The sequence below is a fragment of the Choristoneura fumiferana genome, chromosome 18 (assembly GCF_025370935.1).
Source record: "Choristoneura fumiferana chromosome 18, NRCan_CFum_1, whole genome shotgun sequence".
In the NCBI taxonomy this organism is placed as follows: domain Eukaryota; kingdom Metazoa; phylum Arthropoda; class Insecta; order Lepidoptera; family Tortricidae; genus Choristoneura; species Choristoneura fumiferana.
In genome coordinates, this window is record NC_133489.1 from 19,452,682 (window position 1) to 19,479,726 (window position 27,045).

General features: G+C 36.9%; 1 protein-coding gene across 1 annotated transcript; it reads left to right on the top strand.

Annotated features, from left to right (window-relative positions):
• Positions 1-4,726: 4,726 nt before the first annotated feature.
• Positions 4,727-26,911, top strand: LOC141437596 (chromosome-associated kinesin KIF4A-like). Its single transcript, XM_074101033.1, has 3 exons — positions 4,727-5,070; positions 7,371-7,424; positions 26,647-26,911. The coding sequence occupies exons 2-3, from the start codon at positions 7,387-7,389 to the stop codon at positions 26,909-26,911; spliced, it is 303 nt and encodes a 100-aa protein (XP_073957134.1). The 5' UTR covers positions 4,727-5,070; positions 7,371-7,386.
• The last annotated feature ends 134 nt before the right edge of the window (positions 26,912-27,045 follow it).

Here is a 27,045-nt window from a genome sequence, read left to right on the forward strand (position 1 = left end):
CCGCTACACCACTGCTGGACAACGGACACGAATTTCCCCTATGCACCACATATCTCAGCTTGTTTGTTTCTTATTTAGCCACTTAAGCAGTGACGCTAGCGACATCTATACCGTAGCCCTCATCGAGAAACTTTCGTAAGTAAAAATTTGGAATTGAAATAAAAAATACAAAAAGATTCCAAAAAACCAAACCAAAGTACTTATTTACTAAAAGTACCTAACGACACACATTAAATTACCGGATTTAATGATACTTATTTCGTTTTAGTATGTATGTTCGTTTCACGATCTTTAATTGCGAAGATTCATGCGACAATGTAACACAAACGCGCATAACCAATACAAGATTTCGTGAAATAAACTGTCGTTTAAATTCCGAGCGGCAGGAGTTCAGACAACCGTTAAATCCTTCAGACTTCCTTATAAGTTACCTACTTAGTAGCAGACAGAGTTATCTCCAAACGCCGTGATTTATCAGAGAAACCAGATTATCGTGAGATTTTATGTAAATAAGTCGCACGGTAAGATACCTATGCAGATCGATATAAATAAGAAAGTAGTGTCTAGCGAATACGAAACGCCCGGGGCTATTCTGTGTCGCCAGACGAGCGACATTTTGCGCAAAATGAACATAATTTACTAAGCTCAATACAATAAGCTACCATACCGACGAGTTGAACACATAACTTGGTTTACGGTGGATACAGGCCGCTTCAAACCAAAGCAACTGGAGGTCTATGTGGGAGATTATGGGGAAAGAAAGAAATAATGTTTTATTTGCTCAGAATACGTACATACAGATCTTAATTACTTACTACATCTTTTGAACCAGTATTCAGTCGAGTTCAGTATTCAGGGGATGGCGTCTATGGGGGATGATGATGATTAAGTATAGGTACATATGTTTATTGTGCGATTGACTACAATAAAATAACTCTATTAATTTAACACCACATGATAAACATGACACATGATAAGTTCAGAGCAATAGTAGGTACATAAATTTATCTGGGGGCACGGCAGTGCCCCCGCCAAGTCGAGCAAAACAAAAACAAAGGCACGGCCGTAGCATACTTTTCTCAAAGCCATTCAGGCTATTTTCAACATAAAATCTACACGGTTAGCAATTGGCGGCCTTATCGCTACAGACCTATCTCTTTCAGGTAACTTTTGAAAACAGAAATAAAGAATCAGATTGATTAATACCTACCTACCTACTACTTCCACTACGGCTTACTACTAACCTCTACCTACCTACCTCTACACTTCTCTACACTTCACTGCTCAGATCGATTTGATTTTTAGTTAATTTGCTCCGAAAGAAAAGTTTGGACTTTTGATAGAGTCGTATTTTACAGAGAACCACGAGTCAATTGATTTCAACTGATTTGGATAGAGCGATGTCGAAAAGTTGATAATGTTTTATGTTAACAAATGTTATTTATTTTATTATGTAGTCACACACAGGTATCATTGTAAAATTACCTGCCTACTCTATTACAGTTTAGTTAACATTTTGACTGTATCAGCAGACAATGGGTGCCGTACGCGTGTATTTTGTTACCTTCTAGACTCTTCTTATTATACAAGAAATCTTATATGAAAATATACACACTTCTTTCGATTAAATATGCTACGTAGCGTTATGGAAGTGAAAAATAAATCTAGCTAAGTCTCTTTCCAGGACAGCGTGCTTCTCTGATTTTGCAAACACCGAACAACCCGAGTCGTGGTCACCTATAGGGGACCGATTTTTTAAATTAGATCACTACCTATTACTATATGTGTACAAGTCGACAAGAAGAATAAGAGCTGACATTTTTTACTGCTCCACTTGAGTTCGGACAATTCATATTTGCGACTAGCACCTGCATATATCTGAGAAGGCCCGCGCGGAAATTACAGCCCAAGCCCTCTCATCCTGAGGGCCTACTCCGAAGTTCGAAAATCGAAGTTCGTATCGTACCTCTTGCTCTCGTATTAGATAGTTTAAGCTTCAGGGGGATCGAACGACACGAACTTCAATTTTCGAATTTCGTAGTAGCATGGCGATAATGATGATGATATATTTCATTTAACTTCACATTTTTTTTTATAATAGCAACCACACTTTATGTATCAAATTGATATTTTCGGAGATATAATCAAATCTTGGTAGGCAATGTTTTCTTTATTTTCAAAGTCAAAGTCAAAAGAAGGCTTTGACCTTGACTTTGATATTTTCTGATATATTATTTAATGATGGTGAGCAATGTTTTCGTTACTTATAAATAAAACGCGCGTGTATTGAATAGCCCTAAGACGGAGAAATTGTGTCGTTCGTCAGTCTATATCCGCTACCAGCTCAGTAACATTATAGGCTAAAGCTTATATATACTTTAGCTTATATATATACTGTGCTACCAGTCTAAGTTGGTAGGCATAGGAATCGTTTTTCAATACGCGCTAAATTATGAAACCGCTTCTAAGTTGCTGGACCAGCCTTTCACTGAAAGGTTGTAGGCGTTTTCTAGGCTTTACACTAACTGTCTAGTTAGTGTGGCGAAAGTTTAGTCTTATATTGTTAATACCTACCCACTGCCTACATGAACATGAGTAAGTATTGCCTAAGTAACAAGCACATAACAAGTAACCACCATTAATAGTCTTCTAAAGGGTTTCCGAGTCCATTAAAGCTTTTGTTAGTTAAGGGGCTGTTTCACCATCCATTGATTAGTGTTAACTGGCGGTTAGGTGTGATGCCATCTCTATTTGTTTTGTTCGAATAGACGGAGACGGCATCACATTTAACCGTCGGTTAACACTAATCAATGGATGGTGAAACAGCCCCTAAGTATAGAGCTTTTAACGTTTCACATTGTCACCTATACAGTCTGGAGGGAAACTACCTTAAATTCTTAAGTTGGCTCATTTTACTTAAAAGAAGTATTCCTTTACTTTTAAAAAGAAACAAAACTGCATTCAAAGATTTTCTAAAACTCGCTTGCCTCGCCCGGGACTCGAACCAACTAAAATTAAAAAAACAAACGTTATTTTAAGTATTATACCAATCCACAGGATTATTATTCAAGATAAAATTTCTCTAATAAACACTTTTAAAACATTTTTATTTTTAAGACCATAGGTCTTATCGTATAATCTAATATTAACTTTATTTTCTTATCAATTTGACACTTAAATTATTTAACTGATAATTTGTTCGAAATGAACATTACAGAACTTGTGTACTAAGTAGGTATTCTTCATGGATATCTTGTACGACAGACGAGATTAAGGCCAAATATTTGTTAGAGAAATTTTATCCTGAAAAATAATCCTATCGATTTGTATAATAAAATGGCGAGTGTTTTTTTTTTTAATTTTAGTTGGTTCGAGTCCCGGGCGAGGCTAGCGAGTTTTAGAAAATCTTTGAATGCAGTATTGTTTCTTTTAAAAAAAAGGAATGTCTCTTTTCTTTTCAGATGCTGGAGAAATGTGTGCGACCAAATTATTTATAAGACCATTGTTTACACCACATTTTATGCGAAATAAAGTAATTTGAATTTGAATTTAAGTAAAATGAGCCAACTTAAGGATTTAAGGTAGTTTCCCTCCAGGGCCCGACTTATTTTTCCACACTGTATAAGTACACTGTACTGTGTAAGTATGCATACCATGGAACATGGTACTGCATGCAGGCTTTCACAGTATGGTCCATGTATGCTTCATGCTCATATACACATTTTATATTATATCAAAGGATACTTCTGACCATTCATTAAATAAGAGACCCGTCGAGTCAAAGACCTCTTAAATTTATCACCGTATCAGTAAAATATTTGAGACGCAACTTTAAAAAACTTTGCATAAAAAGTGTATAATATTTTTTGTTCCGAGTTATAAGTGGATAATAATTTAATAGATGTCTGGGAGTAGGTCGGTGCTCGCAGTGAGTCACCAGCTACCAGAATAACACCGAAATTCGTTTGTATGGGTCGTCGTACAATCGAAATTAAAAGATAAATTGGTCGAGTTTGTCTAGTCTAGACGATTTAAAATCTGGTTTCTGCAAACTGGCACACAAATCTGAGAATTAAACAAGAGTTGGTAGGCATTAGTAGGCAGGTAGGAAAACAATTCTTTATGGGACATATCATACCTATGTATAAACTTATTTACATTTTAAATGCTACCGATTTGTTTTCTAAATAACCTATTTGGATTTTAATAAGAACAGTGTAAGAATAATTTTGAATATTTTATTTAAAGATATTTCTAGATTTTAAAAGTAATTGTAAAATATTAAATAAACATGCTGGAATTGGTTAAGTAAAAAAACAAATGCAATAAAATAACAATAACAAACAACAACACTGAACAACAATGATAAGAAATACTTCCGAAACAGAGTCATCTGTTGTGAGTATTCCGTAACAATGTTGAGTTGTTTATAACGCCATCTATTCGTAATGTTGTACACTATTACAACTTGGATGCTACCAAATCGCAATAAGCCGACGTCGTTCGATAACAGATGGATAGCAAGAAAAAAAATAAGTAATCCTTTATAGTTACTGTCGACGTACGTGTTTTACAAGTTTCAAAATATGTTATTGCTTTTTTCAAACTTGTTTAACATTTACTCCGATTTTTTTAAATAATTAGCTGCATGTATTTGGCAGCACCTTGCTGTCAAATTTGACAGTTCACCGATTGTCGCCCAGCCAGTCGTTGTGCGATTGTCACTGTCATGTCAGTTACTTTAGTCAATTCGTGCGAGCCTTGGTGAATGGAGAGCGGCGTTGCGCTTTCTAATCGCCGTCTAATTCGATTGTTATTACACACGTTCAAAACAAAATAACATACATCTGGATTACCGCGTACGTGGAAAATGCAAGTTTGTGTTAAGCGGCAGTAATCGCCAAATAACAAGGCGAGGCAGCGCGTAGTTATTATTTTACAACTTATTCTGTTTATTAGATAAAAGATGAACAGAAATCTCGATCGTTGTCGATTGGTCGTGTCTTATTAATGCAGTGGCTTCGTGAAATGTGTAATAGTGTGGCGAAAATACAGGATTATTAGCGTGTAGTAAGTATAAACTAAAACGGAAGAGTGTATCTAATAACTGTAATATTCGTGGTTCCGTAGCGTCCTCCTCAGTATTGAACCGCGGCAACTGTGTTGTTGTGTATCGCATTATGGTTGGTGATTGTGTTTGACATAATTTCTTGACTACAGAGTGATTGATGTCAATAGTTTATCATTTCTTTCTACTTTCTGGAGTGTTTATGTCACTTGTTCCTTTTATTAAAATGAACGTTACTCCAATCGCTGTTTACTAGCAAGTTTTGGTTGAGCTGTTATTTGTGTAGTTTGTCAAAGTTTACATTGTAACAACTATCCAATTTATCTGTTTGGTACAGTTTACTTGAGTTTGCATAAAGATAACAAAATGTTACTTGAATGACTTTGGCAATTATAAATAGTTGCATATTCCTTTAGGAGATAATTAAGTACCTAGTTAAATCCTTTGAAATACTACATACTTATACAAGAATTGACTTGGAAGTCCATAACTTGCCAAGATATCAAAAATCAAAACATACCTTAGAATCATTAAAAAAAAAAACTTTAAAATTACTTAATTGTATGTTTCATGGAGTTTGTATCCGTTTTTAGTATTTAAAAAAAATAAGAAGTATAATAAAACTTAATTTACATACCCCATAGTTAAACAATAATAGACCATTATCCAATTAAATTCTTATTTCCGTACACATAATTGTATAACTTAATAACTTATAGTTTTTTATGTACCTATCTAACCTGTCTGATTTATCATTTTTAACAGATTACAGTTGCAGTAGAAACTAAGGACCTTGCACACCAAATATTTTCTGAAAATACATAAACTTCATTTTCTCTAACTCTATACTCTCTGTAGGTATAACAAAGTGTTCCAGTTATCCATTTCCATCAACACAGATAGAAATAGAAATATTTTATCTATAACATATAAATATATTTTTAGCTTCAAACATAAATTCAACCACAGAGTTAGCTCTACTAGGTCAGTCTGCTTCCAATTAAAACATAGATTTTTTTTCATTTGTTTACCAAATTGAATTAGAAATGCAGCTTTAAATTTTTGGCCAAAAATAATACAATATATATACAGGAAGGCAGATCAACTCCCTGGCTTGCATCCCCTTTATACTCTGTTTATTTAACCAATATATTAAAGTGACAGTATGAAATGTCAAATGTAAAAATAATGTGACCAGCATAATATGAATAGTGCTGCTCTCTTATTTCGGTTTTTGACATAATTGCAAATAATTGATAAAACATAATATTTTATGGAAACAAAAATAAAATTAAAGCATTCAATATTCCACTTTCCATAAGCATTGAGCTTTTAGGCACGCCTTGCTTAGAATCAAAATGAAACTTAAACATCAACATCTACAAAAAGTCGAAATATGTCCTAAACGGTGGCATTTTTGCTAGACCCATTTTACCTTTTTTAGAATGTCTTAAGCACCCTACATATATTAGTATGTCACAGATCCATTCATGTCTTGACATTTTATATGTATAACATAGATGCTTACCAAAACTTTTCGGTGATTACCGGTTGTGGCACATCACTATTTAAGAAATAAAAAACAGGTTACACATGAAACATCATTTTCGTATCTTGGTTTAATAAACAGAGTATAGATTAGGGGATAAAAATCGAGTGGCAGAAGCATGCTCTTGACAAAGATGGGGGAGAAAGAAGGGGAGGTGATCGCAACAGTAGGACATTCAATCTTAAGTACCTCTAATCTTTAGTGGTATTAAATAATTCTAAGGAATCGGAAACAAGTAAAGAGTGTCGAAAATACAAACTGAGACATGGATGCACAGAAAACCAGAAAAAGAGACCAGTGCTGGGAATCGAACCCAGGTCCTCAGCAATCCGTGCTGCGTGCTATAACCCCTACACCACCGCTGGACAGGAATCTAGACACGATTTTTTCCTGTGCATACATATCTCAGGTTGCTTATTTCTACTACGCTACTTATGCAGCAGCACTAGTGACATCTATGTTCCGCTCTCATCGAGAGACGTCACACTCTTTCGGAACCAACCGCTCACCCTGACAAGAGATGTCGCTACTAAGCAATCAAATTATTATGATTGGTTTTTTCGATTCCCAGCACTGGTCTCTTTTTCTGGTTTTCTGTGATTCCATGTCTCAGTTTGTATTTTCGATATGGTTTCACGGAATACCCGTTAAAGTAACAAATTTGGAGTTGAAATAAAAAATACAAAAAGACTCCAAAAAACCAATCATAAGTAAAGAGTGTACTAGTAAAAAAATAACTTTTTTTTTTTTCAGGTAAACGGATGCAGTCATGTCCAGTGACGAGTCCAGTGTGCGTGTCGCAGTCAGGTATGAAAACTGTCCCTTGTCTTTAATTATATCATAAAATTAGACCCAAGATAATATTTACTAGGTTCCCAAAAAAAAATAAGGGCCATGTGAATTTCATTGGTAAAACGAAAATAAAATACTTATAAATATAATTCTTTATAACATTCCTTGTCTAAAAATGGTTTTATTAATAGAATACATATAACGCAATAATAGTTTTCATTCAATTATATGTATTCAGATAAAATCACAAATATATTTTATATTTCATTTTACCAATAAAATTCAAATGACTTAATTTTCTTTTGACTAGTAGGTAAAGGTGGTAGGTATCTCTATCAAAATTTAATAATGTCACTTCCTAATGGTAATCGTAGGAAGCACTGAACCAATCTAAAAAATATTTTATTTATAGAAAGCTGCACTATCCCTGCATAACATAGGCACAGGTTAACCCTGGAAAATGCAAAGATCCTCCAGTCTAAGTCCTAACAGACAAGTCGCTGGCATCAGCCTTATTAAACGGGTTGATTTGTTATTGAATTCAAGGAATTTGGTTATTTTCGGACAGCATATGAGCATTTTTGTTACAAATGAGTTGTACACTGTATCCTCAAACTTCCTACTTACTTCTTAAAAGAAATGTATTCAATTCAATAACCAAACAGCCTGTATATGCATTCGCAGATTACTTAAGTGTTTGGGAACCAATGTTACAAAAGCCTTGACATAAAGACCTGACCCTAATGACAATAGTTTCTTATATTCAATGACAAATAGAATTTCCAACGTATTACCACAGCAATTTTCACCGCCTAATGTAACAAACAATGGAAAGAATGAAGTGCTACACACATGTATTTCTTTTGTTTGTTGAAATAAAAGTCTTATTATACTTCTAGTAAATTTTGGAAATGTTTAAAAATAAAATTCATTTGTCAGCCCTATGAATTGAACAAGGAATGTAGTGTAAAGTATATGAGTAAGTAGCTAATGTATGTAATTCGTTTTTTTGTTTTAGAAAGAAGGTCAAGAATCTTGAATGTATTTTTATCGAGCAATACTTAAAAAAACGGCCAAGAGCGTGTCGGACACGCCCAAAATAGGGTTCCGTAGCCATTACGAAAAAATTAAGTAATATTTTTCTAAGGATTTCGTATTTTATACGGAATCTTCCATGTTTAGGTATATTTTATACCTATAGGCAACTATTTACTCATAAACTACTAATAATTCTCAAGCAAACTTAGCCGTTATAGTTTTCCTTGGAAGTTTGATATACTGACTACCATCCTGAATTTTTTCAAAATTTTCCACCCTCCGGTTTAGATTTTAGAGGGGGGACGCTCGATTTTAATGAAAATTTTCACTTTAAAGTTGAATATTCACACAATCACTGAATCGAAAAGCAAACTCCTATTTGTTTTAAAGACCTATCCAACGATACCCCTAGGTACTATAGGTTGGATGAGAAAAAAAATCACCCCCACTTTACGTCTATGAGGTACCCTAATTTTCTAGCATTGATAGTCCCTGAGCAAAGCCGCGGGCGGGCGGGCGGACGGACGCACGGACGGACAGACAGACAGACAGACAGACCGTTCCGTTTTTGCCATTTTGGCTCCGGAACCCTAAAAATGACTGGTACTTATAATAATAATAATTTTCTTTAGTCAGGTATAACCCAATACATCGTAAATGAAAAAAGTATATATACATACATGAATTCTTATATTATATATATATTATATATATATATATATATATATATATATATATATAAGCCTAAAAAAAAGAAACTTTTTTCGTATTTATATATATATATTACGAAAAAGTTTAGATATTTCCCTATCCCGTGGGAATCCTTTCTTAGTGCGCGTCTACATCTATTAGTTTCTAGCCCCAGTGGTTTGGGCTGTGCGTTGATCTATGAGTCAGTCATTCAGTCAGTCAGTTTCTTCTTTTATATATATAGATATATATATGTATGTATACAGGGTCCTGCTTGTCATCGACATCCTGTCATGTGACGCTCTTATTTTCGGATCAATGCACGGTGGCCCAGTGTCTTTGAAATCCCTTCATTGAGGTCGTCATACATCAGTCTCAAAATCTCATTCTTGATACTTGGTACCGCTCAGGCGATCTAGGAAGGAGGCAGATCTAGAATGCAGTAATGCAAAGAAGTTTGGCACCCTCGCGTCCGCAAACATCCTCTTGGCGCGTTGGCGCTGCAAAAGCGTGGGAGTATGCGGAACACGACCGGATTTGGGTGAGGGTAACCGGGGCTACAGCCCCGGGGCCTCCAGAAGAGAGGGGGCCCCCGGATTTGGGGTGAGGGTAACCGGGGCTACAGCCCCGGGCCTCCAGAAGAGAGGGGCCCGCACAATATATACTTTGTTTTTTTTTTTTTCAAATTTTGACGATTAAACACTAGTAAACAAACAAATATTCATCATATTTGTTCACTTTTCAATCAGGAAATCAGTAAAATATCAAAATCGCAGGTAAGTAGCAAGTATATAATAATAAAATTTAAATTTGGAAAAACAGAGAAAAAACCTGAAAATTAGGCAGTATGTTAGTGTTATGGTATTATTAGCAATTTTAGGTTTTAAGTTTGACAAAAACAACTTATTTAATAAAAATGTTTTTCACACGATCTTCTTATTTTAAAGCAAAAATTCACGAAATAAAAATAGATCGGACCTTTTTAACTTACATACATATTTTATTGTCATTATAACGTATACGTATTTATAAGCCACCATTTTCGAGCCGGTTGGTCGATGTTTAGAAGGAATAATCGAAATCGGTCCAGCATATTTAAAGATAGATACATTTTTATGACAATCATTCTATTTTTAAACGACGTAACATATTAGACACGTCGTAAGTGTAGACACAAATGTGTAAGTTATTATGTAAATCTCAAAATATGTAAATATGCCGCGGACCTGCCGTACGCATAAACCCTGTTGTGTTTATACACTAACTGACACATGACTAATTTGTTCATACAAACGAGAATAGGAGTGGCTGACAGTGCTGACACTCAGTCGTTCCGTCATAGCACAAAGGTGGGAAAAATGTGTCTTTAGCGTATGTTTCAGCACCAATTACTAACCTACCCATGTCTTTAATAGGCTAGTCCCCTAAATGACAAATAAATCCGACTTAATATTATAAATGCGAAAGTTTGTAAGTCTGTTTGTTTGTTACTTCATCACGTCTGAACCACTGAACCGATTTTGATGAAAATTCGGTATACAGATAGTTTTTATCATGGAAATGCATAGTTCCCGCAGGATAGCGATAAACGAATTTTTGCGCTGACGGAGTCGCGGGTAACGGCTGGTGACAAATAAATAAATAATACTTAAATAAATAACATGGGACAATTGTCACCAATTGACCTAGTCCCAAACTAAGCAAAACTTGTACTATGGATAATAGGCAACGGATAAACATACTTATGTAGATAAATACATACTTAAATACATATTAAACATCCAAGACCCGAGAACAAACATTCGTATTAGTCATACAAATATCTGTCCCGGCGGGGAATCGAACCCGAGACCTCAAGCTTCGTAGTCAGGTTCTCTAACCACTTGGCCATCCGGTCGTCTAAATTTATCATTATAAAAAGTATGTAAACTCTTTATTGTACAAAATAAGTAACAATGTTTCATCAAAATCGGTTTAGCCGTTTTTGAGATATTGATTTTGAAGTGACAAAGTCGGGGGTTTAATTTTGTGACTCTAACCAACGGTTGGGATTTTCACATTTTATGCCGATCCCGTGGGAATAAAGGGAAGTGTTGTTTTAGACGTCCATCAGTCTACATACGATGTTTCATCCAAATCCGTCCAGCCGTTTCAGCATGAAGGAGTAACAAACACACACATACTTATAAACTTTTGCATTTATAATATTAGTAGTGACGTTGTTTTGAATTAAACATCGTAATAATTGATTTAGTATGTATAAAAAGTAGATATAGCGAAAATATTACGCGAATTCGTTAAATATCCTTGGAATCGTGGGTAAAAACAATGCGGGCGAGGAAGCTGAATAAATATTAGCAAGGAATGCATACACTTTCAACTCCGAAATAAGTACACAGCGGAAAGTAATAAACATTAAAAATCCTATTTAATCTTAAAAGTTTCGTTTGTTTGAAACCTCTGAAACCGATTTAATTAAATTTTTGGTATTTATTAGAATGAAGTACAAATTTTCGTGATATTTAATTCGGTTCATGAAAAAACTTCAACTTACACCTAAATCGTTTAATCTTTAGTTTTTATTACGATATTATGATATTCTTTATTGTACTCGACCAAGTCTCGACCCATATAGCTAGGGTACCACCCGTACTCTAAAATAGAGTATTGTCCTCTTTTTCATGTAGCGTACTTTATAATCTACGACACCAATAAAGTACGCTAAAATTACTCTATTACGTAAAAACTTATTCTTACTGGCTCGTTACTGGTTATGATACTTATGAGACTAAATAAACTGGTATCCACTTTTAAGGAGAAATAATAAATACTTCTTTTATTCTGTGTACTTTATTTTGTCCTTCTAAAATGAAAAAATACTTTATTCGCCCTAAAAAAGGTGGAACCCTACATATAGCGACCATACAAACAGAAAAATTATGTTACCATTGGTTGTTATGGTGGCCATATTATATCAAACACAAAGTGTGAAAATTTTAGAATTTATTACGGTCCAACCAAACCCTAGGACAGACGGGCAGACATCGGGAGCTTGATAATAAGGTCGTTTGTTTACACTCTTTTACGCAACTCTAAAATATTTGACACTTCAATTAAACTTTTTTTTCAGCCAGGAGTTAAAACTACTTCTGACTTTATTCAAACTGTACCTCTACCATGAGTTTACAGTGACCGTACTCGATAGCGAAGGCGTAAATTATTCGTATGGAGAATTGCGCAGCGCCTCTACAAATAATTTAAGCCGTCGCTATCGAGTACGGTCACTGTAAACTCATGGTAGTGGGTACTGGCCGGTAATGCGTTCAAAGTTTAAAATAACCTCCGGTGCACCCTAAAAAATACCCTTTACGACTTTTTGCACGATGGTTCGTGCAAAACCGTGCCTATCGGCGTCGCGTGCAGTCGCGAATGAAAATGGAAGCAATGGCGGCTGAGGTGGGCCCGATGATTTATGATCATCGCCGGGGACGCTAATAAATTCAAAAATTTCCTATTTTCATAACCTTTTATGACTACCGACTGCGTCCGGTGTGGATTTTTCTCAGATCACGAGTATGAGGAATCGTTTTGCAAGTGCAACGGAATGGGTGTTAGAAAATAATGACACAGCATTGTGTGGTAAAGTGGCGTGGTCAGTTGTGGTTTATTAAGATCTAGTGATTGCACACGCACGCTTCGCATTCAATCTGAACCTTTCAATATGTGTCATGTGTTCACGTGAAAATTGGAATAGAACCCACGACCCGCTTTAGAGGCCAAAGGCCAAACCACTGGGATCTCATGACTTAAAAGAGTAAACTGTGAGATACCTAACACTAAAAATCTTCATATGGAAATCCATTTTCAATGGACAAATTAGCAGCACTTGTCATATCTATCACTTGTTCAGAATCACATTAGAATCGTATCACCGTGACCTATCGCATGTGCTCGCTTTCTTCGTTTCTCACGACCATTACGCTGAACGAGAGTTCCAATTATAAGTGGTATCAGTTGACATCGGCCGGTGTGGGAGGGCTCTCGAGCGAACGATGCTTGAGCGTGTGAAAGTTCAAGAGATATAGTTGCAAGTACACAGAGTATCCCCTAATAAAACAAAGTATGGCTGCGCGTATTTATCATCATCATCAATATCATCATCCCAGCCTATAATGGCTATGACCATTGAATTGGTTCGTTTCGTTAATGTGTATGACATAATAATGTCGCACTGCTGGATACAGGCCTCCTCTCAGAATAAGAGGGCTTAGACCATAGTTCCCATGCGGGCCCAGTGCGGATTGGAAACATTACACAATTGCTTCGTAGGTTTATGTAGGTTTTCGTGCGATGTTTTCCTTCACCGTAAATAACTAATCGTCTTTTTAACCCCCGATGCAAAAACTTATCACATAAGTTCGACCCCAATGTCTGTCTATCTGGCATCGTTGCTCTCAAATGGATGAACTGATTTCTATGTCTATGTTTCATTAAAAATCGGTTCAGCGGTTTTTGAGATTGAGGTTTTTGAGAGAGATACAAATCTATATTGTACGTAGGTACAATTGGGATGCACAAAAAAAATAACCTATAGTTTTTATTTCATTTTTGGAAAGAATAGGATATTTTAAGATAAAATTTTCATTGTTTTTGAATTTGGATGAGTATTTTTTATATTTTTTTTACGAAATACGCTGGATGACGTCACATTGAGACAGCCACGTTCCATTGCCTAGAAAAAATCAGGTCGTACAAAATATAATCTGTGCATTACATTTGACAATAGTTCAAGCACGGCTTTGGGTCCTAAATGAACCATGACAAATAGTTTTATTTATTTCTCTTCTTTTAGCTTCGATTATACCTATGTTTGTTAATGGTGTGATAGTAAATAGACATTTTTATTTAAATCTGATATTTAAAATTATTTTGTATTTACTTGTTAACGTAGTAATTTAATAATTTAATTTGTAAAATATATTGGAAATACTCGTATACATTTCTTATTTTCGTTTGCTTAGTATATTTTCATATCATGACTTTCTTGATGAGCACTATAAATGGCTTACTGAGACAAGGTTCTAACTGCAGGTCAAGCCTACGGCGGTTAATCTGTAGCTTCTGACAAAATTGAAATAGAAAGCGTCTAAACAAATACTTGCGCGCGTTCAATTTTGTGTCTACGGCGAAAGTGAATAAACTTTATGCACCGTGTGATTTACGACTGCACTTCGTGGCAGTTACATTTTTATGGCAATTTGTTCTCATTAGCGTAAAAGTTTTAACTAAATGTTAAAAGTTAAAAAGTTGAATATCTTTTAAATATTAGACGTGAAATGATAAAGTTAAGCTCTTATTGCTCGTGAAATTTATTTCGTTTTAAGAAAAGGTACAAAAACTCTTAGGGGCTGTTTCACCATCCATTGATTAGGGTTAACTGACGGTTACATGTGATGCCGTCTCTATTTGTTTTGTTCGAATAGACGGAGACGGCATCACATTTAACCGTCAGTTAGCACTGATGGTGAAACAGCCCTTTAAATGCGTTTTCCTGGAGATAAAAATCAAGTTAGATCGATTATTCTTCCCTAAAAACCCACCATATTCCAGCCAAATCGTCAGAGCCGTTTCCAAAATCCCGAGAAAAATCCATACTAATATAATATTATAATGCGAAAGTAACTCTGTCTGTCTGTCTGTTACGCTTTCACGCCTAAGCCGCTAAACCGATTTTGATGAAATTTGGTATAGAGATAGAATAGACCTTGGGAAAGAACATAGGCTATCTTTTATCGCGAAAAGGAAGCTTTAAGGGGTTGAAATAGGGGATGAAAGTTTATATGGTGGAAGTTCGTCGCTGTCGAAGATAAAACCATGAAATTTGGGATTTAGACACTTAATAAGAAATAAGTCGATATTTGTTGAGCTTTTTTGAAAATTCGACCTTTGAGGGATGAAATAGGGATGAAAGTTTATATGGAAGGTCGTCATTATCGAAGATAAATCGATGAATCTTTATTAAACTTGCCATTTCGGCACGTGATAAGAGATAAATATATATTTGTTCGCGCGGTTTTTTTTTAAATTCATCCTGTGAGGGGGTGAAAATAGGGGATGAAAGTTTATATGGAAGATCATCATTGTCGAAGATAAATCGATGGTTCTTTATGAAACTTGGCATTTGGGCACGTGATAAGAGATACATAGATATTTGTTCGGATCGGATCGGGGCGGAGGCAGGGAGGCAACCGAGTGGAGCGGAGGCAACGGATGGAGCGGAGACAATGCAGGCTACAGAGGAGGCAGCGGAGTGGAGCTGACACTGCTGAGATGAGCGGAGGCTGGCGGAGCGGAGGCTGGCGGAATGGAGGCTGGCGGAGAAGAGCGGAGGCAACGGAGTGGAGCGGAGGCAACGGATGGAGCGGAGACAGTCAAGTAGAGCGGAGGCAGTGGAGCGGAGCTGACGCTGCTGAGTGGAGCGGAGACTGGCGGAGTGGAGGCTAGCGGAGCGGAGGCTGTGGAGCTGATTGATGGTGATGGTGATGATAGTGGTGCTGATTACGATGATTGGTGATGATGATGGTGATTGTGGTGATGATGATTGATGATGATGAATAACAAAAAGAAATAGTTTATAAAAAATGTCTTCATTTGAAACTTTACCTGCGAGGGGATGTTAGCAGAGGGGATGATGCAGTGTTATCAGAGCCTTTTAAGCTCATAAGAAAAATGTACGCAATGTGAGGTCATCATGAAAAAATTATGATTTTCAGATTTTTCTTATTTATTGTGCTATAAGAGCTACCTTTATGCAAAATTACAAGTTTCTAGAACAGCCGACAGTGCGCTATAACTTTTTCTGTTAAGGCGATTTGTATGAAAACACCTTTTTAATGACTGTAGCTTTTGATTGCCTTGACTTAGAAGTTTGGTTTTTTCACAGCTTTCGGGACTATTGACCTGAGTTTTGGGTTTTAATTTCATCTCGATACCGATACTCCGCTAGATAAAGGGTCTTGACAGACAGACGGATGGACGGACAGCAAAGTGATATAAGGGTTCAATTTTTTCCTCTTGACAATCTTACAATAAATAATCTCACTTACAATAAAGGACGTAAGGTGTCAAGAATTCACTTAATAATTAGTCCTTTTCGTTGGCAGGGTAGAATACACGTCGTTTTGCTAAAATGTGGCTACCCGCAAAATATTTATGTTTTACTAAAGAACATGGATGGATGGAAGAACAAAAAAAATTACTTTATATTCATAGCAATGTATTGAAATGGTTATTTTCAGTAAACCGTAGAAGTTTATGTGTTCTTATTGGCAGAATAGGTATCCTAAATAAATTAAATACTTCCCAAAGTTAATATTCCACGCGGACGAAGTCGCGGGCAAAAGCTGGTAAATAAATATACAACAACTGCTCGTTTAAAGCTATAACATTGTCTGAAAACATAAAGCCTATTAGCTTATTACAAGTGAACTCATCCAGGCTAACGCTCCTAATTTAGACTCGTCTGATTGCATTGTCCTCTAAGATTGTCTTTATTGCGTCAGTTTGTTACCTTTATAGCCTTTAGTGCTATAAGTGCCTATAAGCTGTCTAATCTTTGTCTTAACGTGATCAAGGATTGAAAGTTTTGTTATTGCGGTGGCAAAGTGCTTCAAATTCTTTCCCTTTATATTCATTGGTTTAGCAATGCAAAATAGCAAACAATTGTGTTTATAAACCAGTGTTGAATTAATGTGGTGAACTTTTCTTTAACATTAAATATTTCCTGTAATTTGCTGGAATAATGCTGCAGTAAAAACAAGTAGTTAATCGTTAAAATCATATGGGATGCAGCTGTTCGGCATACGTTAAGATTTTATTGGTAGTTTAGTTTGGGTCTTCAATATCCACTATGCCCCTATTTATAGCTTTTCTTGCGACGAGACTAGTTTCCTCCTTAATGAAGGCGCTGACATAGGAGTCTATTATAAAGTCATAAATGTAAAGCTCCAAATAAAGTGTCTTTGATCCTTTTGCGGTCTGTGAAATTGTGGGAATCCAAAGTTTTACTAGTTAATGCGAGTAATATTCGTAAGCGCCATTGAAGTAAAAAAAAAACTTAAGTGTTGCCGATATGTATATTGTTTTGGCTTGGTTGTTAATTAATGTTGGCCAATTATAGCCATTCGTAATTAATCCAAACTTCTCAAAGAAAGCACAAACAAATTGCACCAGTCTTCAATTTATCACCTTTCCCAAAACAGAAACCCATGGCTCTTAGTGTGTCATCTCACTTATAACTCGTATCACAAACATTAATAAACAAGTCGACTTTCTCGCTTCCGCGTCGAATATTCTTGGCTCGTTAGTTACATACTATTACAGCGGCTAATTATAAAATACTGTTCATTCCTTTTGCGATATCTTAGCTAATGCTGCGGTCTGGATGGTCGGCCGAGCGAAAACAAATGACGAGAGCGCGTACAGTCGCCAACATTAACAAACCATTAGTGAACCCTTCCGTAATGTAACCAGATGTACGAATACATGTTGGCGACTGTACATTCCAGAAGTTTGCCAGGCTGAACTATCTTAATAAATGAAGGTCTAGATAGTTACGCGTGACTGGCACTAGCAAAATCTTCAGTCAAAAGCGAATTGTATATTTTGAGTTGTTTCTAAATGTTGCTGATTGATTTTAAAGTGAAATTTAAATCATTAAGTAACAGTATAAGTAAATATAAAATCTCTGGATCTCTGTAGTCGTTTCGAAAACGCACGTGAACGCGCAAACCTATGCATACGTCAACTGACACAAATTTGTGTTATACATATGTGTATATATATGCTCGTATTAGAGCATTCATTTTATTACACTTGAATCTTCGAAAGTGAATAATTAATTACGAACGTCAAAGCAGAAAAAAAGTTTACATACTATTTCATCGAATATCTATAGGTAGATGCCGGGGCGAAACCTTCGAATCGAACATTCACACAAACGGAAACACAAGCTGTGTAGCGGAATGGCTCGGCTATAAGCAAAAATATTTGTTTCTTGTCTCTACAAAATTGCATAGAGACTCGTATAACTTACAAATGATAATTCATACCAAATCTATAAACGGGTGCAACCGAGAAATGGCTGCAACATGAATAATGGAGTTACTATTTTGCTGTAATTAGTTGTTCTAACGGCCGCCGTGGTTTAATGTAAATTTCCTTTTGAAGTTTGCACGTCAACTCAAGCAGGACTGGCTTCAAAGCATTTCTCACTTACAGTCCGTCTCGCAAATTAGCAAGTTCCGCTTTTATTATATTTTGGTACTCTAACGGCGCAGTCATCCATCAGCATACCATGTCTACCTGCATAATAAATAATACTTTGTTTATTCAGTTACAAAGGCAAGACAGTGTAGTGATCAACCTTTGAAAAACGCCTTCTTTGCCTTACTTTTTACGTCCGTATTAAACTTTCGTCTTTATACGTAGTCATGTAAAATGCAACACCTCGCAATGGCCCAACACGCACCTTTAAAATGAAACTGAAATAATTCGAAATTTTCTCTTTTTAAAATTCAAACAAATTGTGTTTTAATGTTTAATTTCAAAGGTGCGAACAGACGGTAGACATGACGTTGAAACGACAAATAGAGTTGCTTTACGTCACCGGCGGTGTGAATTGTTATCAATCACGCCTTCTATGGCTAAACTTGCTCTTTATTTCACGATTTGTCAACTTCTTATCACCTTGGCTTTACGGTCTACTTTAATTGTACCTAGATGTTCATGGAACTTTACCTAACTATATCAAAGGTTTTTTTTTTATTTCCACCCACATGCACGTCAAGGCAAAAACTTTCAATGCTCAATTAATATGAAACTGACATTAGCTTAACTTCTGCGCCGCTCATGAACAAGGCTACTTCATACCACATCGTTTATATCACGTTACGGGAAGGACAAATTAAGAAGCTAGTGTATTTTGAAAACAAGTAACTTGCCTAAAATTTTGAGATTACCTCTAAGTCTCCGAATGCCATACCAGAGATTATTCAAATGGAATTAACGTTGTGAAAGGAAATACGTTGTTTAAAGTGATTGGAATTCTTATCACGCGTTGTTCTTGGTGCCTTTGCGTCTGACAGTTTATCGGGAATATCTTTGGTTTTATGAAATTATGCCGCTCTGTTTGAGACGCTGTGGCTTAATCACTAGAAGATGCGTTTATAAACTCATATTATTGCATAGGTACGAGTTCGCTTTAAAACTTCTAAATTAAAAATACCCCGATTATGTTCATGTTTTGCGATTCTTGAACGAAAGTCAGTTCCATGAAATATTGACCTACTTCTCGTCCACACATTTGCTCACATTGAAATATCAGAAAATAGGGCATTATCGTGGAATGATAATCAGTTCAACAGTTGTGAATGAGTACCAAAATAGCAGACTAATACGATTTCGGATTTGTAATTTTAGAAAGGAGAAAATATTTTTATGATTCACGATCACTTCACGACATTGCTTCGTGGCGACGGCAAAAAGTGGCAAGAAAGTGCTTTATGAGGTGAATTGTTCCTATTTAATATTGGTTTCTCTAGTGCTGATTGCCACAATGACTTGCAAGAAACAATCATTGGTTGATCATGTGCTTATTTTATAGTTTAATTTAATAGTACTTGTAGTACTTAGAATACTGAGCCTTGACGTGGATGCTGCATGATGACACGTCTGATTACAGCCTGGAAATTAGTGTAAAAGTTAATCCTTTATATAGGCAGTAGTCTTGTATTATTTTCGTCATTGATTTTCCGTGAATTTGCCATCATTAGTCACCCGTCGCGCCGACAAATGAGGGGCCAACCTCTAGTCAACAGCCTACACATTTTCATGTAACCAGTTGTTGATTGGAACGCGTTAGTTTCGGTGTTTGTGGTTGATGTCAAATGCTCCATTAATAATTCCCAAGTTCGTTCCTTTAATACGTGCGACGTGGGTGGCATGAGTATCGATTCTGTCAGTCATCTTTATCAACTTTTGCTGTCCTATTTTGTCTGTAAACCTATAATTGGTAACGGTTGAACTAGTTTCTGTCTACAATTCGACGAGGTATTACCGTATTACTTATTCAGTCTGTCCTTGGAACAATGGTCACGTCTTGACTGCGGACCGTTTAGGGCCAAAAACAAACTTACCGTGTTTAAAACACCTAGCTTTTTTTCATATTCAAAATCTTACATAACATGAACGTCCGGTAGAAGCCACTTCGTACGTGACTGGAATTTTTGAAGTCCAACCATCTCTTTGGATTTGGACGTCTTCATAACCTACTGAGGTGTGCCAGTGGCACTCTATTATTCAACACGTCACGCTTTTAACAATAAACTTGACATGTTTATTGTTTGAGCAACCTGCATCGCTATGAAGCCAACAACATCGCGTTGGTGTTATAGAAGACTCACTTGGTACTGTTATACCGACTACAATCGTTTGAATGGCGGGTTAGCAAAAGCTGTTTGCATTTGAATCCATATTGTTTAGTCAAACACGATGCCGCCATGGCAAGCGATCGAAGTCTCCAATTGTTGTTTATGCAATAGGCTTTGTCGGGCTAAGAGCTACAGCTCTGTAAGACATGACATCTATATTTATGCAAATAAAAGGTAGAGAAAGATCTTTATTATCAAAACAAGTGCCCAATGCTTTGCTTGCCCACGTAATGTGTTATTTATTAGATGATGTCAAGAAATGGTAGCTAGTTTGTTAACGCATTCACTGCTAAAGTGACAAAAGAGTGGTAGTTAACAAGTTGCATTAAATCTCCACGCGCGATTCGTAATCTGATCATTTTTGTTTCTAGAGATCAAGACGATATTGTTACAGTTACCTTCTTCAAATGTTAAGAAATCTGTATGTATTTTTACGTATTATTAATTAATATGTTGTGTACCTTATACCGTGGTTTTAGTTCAATGTCGATTGTTTTCACATTAACAATATTTTTCTGGTAACGACAGATATGATACGTGTAAGGAGAATTCGATAAAATTCAAATCAGCTCAAAAGTCAGGGTTGTCTATACGAAAGGGCAAGCTACATTTCTATCCTGCCCACGTGGCCCGTGGGCGAAGCTGGCAAAACTCTTAGATCGCGCCCACGCCTGTTCTACATAGCCTTACCAGTTCCCAGATATTGCGTTACCATTATGATTTAATATTTCTTCTGTTTTTGCACGTGGATGCCTATGAGTTGCGCAAGGTTCGGCAATACGCTCTGGTTTGTTCTTCGTAGCACTTATTTACTTACTGTTTAATCCCGAGATTTGTGGGGAAATTGTTTGTGACAAAAACAATCAACGGAAATATCGATACAATACCTTTTGATTAGTGAAAGCGATAGCTAACAATCATGAATTTAATATTAGGTGCTTACGCTCCCTTGAAACGTGATTTATAAAACTACAAAATTAAACGGTTCAATTCATTTACAGAACCTTGAAAAAAATCTTCTGAAAAGATCAAAACTAGTCAAACGGCTCGGACATATAATTGCTAGATAAGATAATAGACCGAGAAACGCAAGGGGACTTTCTTTTAATTCTAGAAGTATTAGCAGGGGTACCTTTAAGGTCGTAATTATGAGGTTTCCTTACATGGCAAATGCAGCTATGAATACATTAGAAACGTTCACAATTTATCAACTTACAGCCGCACAAAAGCTGTGCTTTCATGAGTGATTGAGTCAATTTGCCGCAATATCCGGCGATTACGCGATAGGAGTGCGATAGCTTCCAGTACAATGGGCCACGTGCTATTGTACCGATGTGTACCAATAGCCGTAATAGCTGGGACAATGCGCCTCTAGCGATTCACACCACACTCTTTTCATGTTAGCTTACTTCCTTGATAGAAGTAACCGCTGTTATATGATATTTTTGAGTCATTTTGGATACTGGAGTCTTTGGATAGTAGTTCCACTTTATGGTTTGGTCTGGGTTGTGTAGTAAACATTATGTCTACGGCGAAAATCATCGGAATTGAGTAGGTTCCTCGGTAAAAAAAGCATTTTTCTGTTTAGTCCGTCGGTAATGTTATCAGAAAATATTGGACACTTTTTTTGTCAATCAAACGAAAAAAAATACAAAGACGAAGAGCGTAAAGTTCGGAAGCGGGGGCCTGTGACGTCACACGGTACTTTAACCGGCTATAAGTATATCCATATTTTTTTGTTTAACTGACGAAAGAAAAAATACGTGTTAGATATTTTTAGAAAATTAAACTGACTAACTAATTTTATATGTTTAGGAATCAAGCCTTGTATTTTGAATGATGGGCAAATCGGTCTCCATATTCAATAAAAACCTCATGCATACATATCACGTAAAAGCTAGTTACATTAAGCTTAATTTTCTAATATGGGGACAAACTTCAAAAGCCCCGGAGAAGTAAGTTACCAGCGCTCAAATATATGAGCTTACAAGTCATTATTTTTGTATTTTTACATTCCGGGTCTGTAGAAACTCAAATATTTCATCATAAAATATGTAGATTCTCCCAGCCTTCACTGACTAGTGGTCCTAATAACAATAATAGCAATGTTGTTGTCAATAAATCTACATACATTATAATTGTATTGGTGATGGTGATGAAATGAGGCTGGGTTCCATACATATCTGCCCATCATTCTTTGTAAAGAAGAATCATCTTTTCTGATCAACAGAAATTTAGTGTGCTGTTGATGTTCCATGTATTCGTAAGACTAATTAAACCTTCCTGCGAAGTATTGAAAACTTCCATGAACCGACACGTATACATTTTTTAACATCCGTTTGTACTCGTATGTTGTTGACTCTTCGCTGTCACAATGCTTTCCCTGCCTCGCGACTGCATTGTTTGCAGTCCATAAAGACTATGCCCGGTCGCAAGTTACAGCGCACAAACAAAACGATTGCACTTACGAGTAAGTCCGTCCGAGTAACTTGTTAACTAACTTATTGGCGAGTCGAGTGCTACTGAACTTGGCTTTGTTTCGATCCTTTTGAAAGGAGATGTGGGTGGTTATATTATAATTCGGTGTCGTGTTGGTTGTAGTCTATGGGGCCCCATATAGCAATGATATAATTACGATCATGCTCAGTTTTTTTTTTACAGGTTTAAACGATCCTTTCGGCAGCTAAATAGTTTGTTTTATGTAACTTTCTGTTGATAACTTCACTTAGCCTCAGAAGCAAAAAACACTCTTGCCAGGTCTAATTAGGCTATCTCTACTATCTCTAAATGTTTCGATAGGCATCTCAAATCAATACGTCAACAAAATTGTCTCTTGAAAGAATGTTCACAAAGCTCACTCAAAAAAATTATAATATTTTGAGGTTCGAGCTTTTTAAAAATGTTTTGATGATATTCCCTTAGAGGATAATTATAATGAAATTGTTGTTACATTACTAGAGTCTAGTTCATGTTATGTTTGGCGCTCGCGTGCGGTGCCCGATACTAGGTAGGTAGGCTCGCGTGCCCCATTGTGTTCCCGCCTGAAGTCTTTCACTGCGAAACAATGCCTAGTACACGTCGTGTTTCTTAATTATAAAGAATAAACAAACGTTATATTACATAATTAAGATACCGTAAACTCAGGTGTCTATAGTCCCAGCGTTCATCAATAGTCCAAACGGACTTTTTAACATTTCGAACAATTACGGAACTGCTAACGTCATCTAGGAGGTTCATCGTGCATTTTCTATCGGATTAGGCTGCGATGAACCTCCTAGATGACGTTAGCAGTTCCGTAATTGTTCGAAATGTTAAAAAGTTCGTTTGGACTATTGATGAACGCTGGGACTATAGACACCTGAGTTTACGGTAATGCTTTCTAGAGTCGCTGAACACTGGAAGAATCTTTAATTTGTTCAGAGGCAATATTGTCTAACGCACTTGGGTTCACAATCGCTTTCACCACTTCTTTCCGGATAACGGTGCTGCATGAAGGTAGAAGGTTAGAGCTTAAGATAATACGGCCTCAGGTCTTCTTGTTATTTAGAAATAAGATCTACATGGGCTGGACCACTTTAATTTCATTGTTATTAGCAGGGAACACAAGGTTAAGAAGAGACTGTAATTATCAATTCAAAAATCCACTTCAAAACGTTTTTTTAACATAAATATGAGTAATTTTAACTTTTTAAAATTATTATTTGGGAACAGTGTTATAATCGAAAACATATAGTTTTAAATAAACAATTCAGTATGCATCAGTGATATCAAGTGATGACATTATTGAGCTTGCCTATTCTGTACAATCTTTCCTGGTACATTTTTTAGCGTCTTGCGTACTATTGATAGACCGCAGACTACTGGTTGGGAACTACCTACTTTGCTAGTGCTAATTTAATGAATTGAAAAAACGATAACTCATCAAAAATAACGCTAAAAGCTACTGTTACACATGCTAGTTACTAGCACGAAAGCATGCTACTATTGAGCAAATGCTACCCACTAGCATGTGTGTATAGGACACGTGCTACTATTAAGCATGCTTATTTAATGGCACACTGGTACTTCAGGTACTTAGCATGCCTATATTATAAGTATAAGCATGCTTATTAGCATGCTATAGTAACGAGCGTGTGTAAGGCGGCCCTAATCTCCCTCCTTTAAGTTTAAAATCTTGCTTCTGATGCCGACAGTACGTCTTTGCACTTCACTTCAATATGAGACCACACAAGGCGCTCTTACGTACACATAGGCCGGTCCTTTTGTACGAATCACTCATAGCAACGCTTCCTTTTCTGTCATTCCATATATAGAATGCTTCCTCTTTTGTTCGCTGCACCGCAGCGCAGTGCAGTGGGGCTACTATGAAATTCGAAAATCGAAGTTCGTTTATTACCGTCCCCCTCACTCTTGTATTAAATAATATAAGCGTCAGCGGGACGGCAAGATACGAAGTTCGAATCTTGCACTTCGTAGTATAGGGCCAGTTCACACCGCTGGCCGGCGGAACGTAAATAATTAGGACTTCCTCTAGTCCCTGTATTGAATTGTGTACGCCTCGTGATACCAACGCTTGATTCCTGCGGGACAATAAGTCTTTGTAGTTAAAACAATACCCGTCAACGGATTGCAATGCGGGCGCGAAGGGCGTACGACGTTTTCGGAATTTAACGAACCTACACGAGAGATGAGATATTGGGTGGTACCTACTTTAAAATATAGAGTGATGGATTTTATAAAGTGAGCGGCAGCACGTGTCAAGCGCTGAAGTTTAGCCTTTGGTTCCCTCTGCACACCTGGCTGGTGAAGGCTGGTACTTAAGGCTGGTGAACTTTATATCACAGCACGGATTGCTGTGGACCTGGGTTCGATTCTCAGCGCTGGTCTCTTTTTCTGGTTTTTCTGTGCATCCATGTCTCAGTTTGTATTTTCAATTGTCCTATAATATTTATTTCTTTATCCCATACATTTAAATAAGAAATCTTAGTGAAATTGATTCTGAAAAGCTGTCACCTGGTATACAATTCTGTTTCCTCGACTGTAAACATAAACGTGGCAAGATTTAATGTTTTATTCAAAAGCGTGGTGCTATTGAGATTGATTGAGCCTCTAATCTCACGCCTGCCTATTCAAAGGGTGCGGCCGCGCTCGGGCTTTCTCCAATACCTAAGCTAATTTACCATACAGTTCCTGCAAGTCAAATGCAAATGTAAACCTTTACGATAACAAGTAACGAGGTTAGCCGGGTGCGCAAGTTATCTGACGTCGCGTGTTGCACTTGCAGCGGCGACCGGCGCGTTACTGTTACCACGGCTAACAATGGCTTGACGTGTGCTGCCAGAAAGGAAACGGGCGTATCGAATGAGATGAAAGTAAATTGGCTTTGTGTTCGAGTTTACCTACATGGAAATCAAGACGAGTTACTTGATGGCGCTACTTTGTGTGCAGTGTCTGAATTGAATGTTATTATGAATTTCTTCGTGCCTGGGTGCTTAGATAAGGACTCAAAAAGCCGTTTTGTATTATTTATTATTATTTATGTCTACTAACGCAGTGGAAAAGTTTAAAATCGTCATTTTCAGCCGACTGCCCGAAGGTTTATTAAATAACTAATACGCGACGAGAGGGTAGATCTTTTTTTAGAAGGGATGAATACAGATGCGGGCACCCGCGCTCTACACAACATAGTCTTAGCTCTTGATATCTTCATAATTTTTTGCCGGATCTTAACATTTCTACTACAAATATATAAATATCATGGGACAGTTAACGATAAATTAGCCTATTCCCGAACAATAGCACCAATGTCTGACACAGCAAAGCATTCATAAACATCTTATTACTAGGGCCAGTAGAATGTGTCAGATATTTTTGCACGCTCCGCTGTGGCACATATAAATGCAGGTGACCGTACAGACTTATATCACAAAGTAAACATCCAATACTTACTGATTTAATAATAATAGTGATAATTTTTCAGGAATTTACGATAAAATGCTAACTCATGTATAATTTATCAGGATACGGCCGCAGACTCCAGGCGAGGTGGTCGAGGGCTGTTCGATCTGCGCACGCGCCGGCGGCGCGGCCGGGGACGGTGGCGTCGCGCTCGGCGCCGAGCGCGCGTTCACGTTCGATTTCGCCTTCGAGCCCAGCGTCGACCAGCAGGATGTCTACGAGACTTGCGTACGGAAGTTGGTGGAGTCTGCGCTGGATGGCTACAACGCGACTGTACTTGCGTATGGGCAGGTTAGTACACTGCAGCTTGATTATCAAAACAAGTGAGTGCAAGATTAGTCTTAATCGCTAATCCTAACGCCAAGCAGCAGTGCTTGAGCTGCGGTATCCGGCACGTGAAGTCTATATCTTAGCCCTTTAGGCTGGTAACGCATCGGCAATCTTAAGGTGTTGTGTGTGAG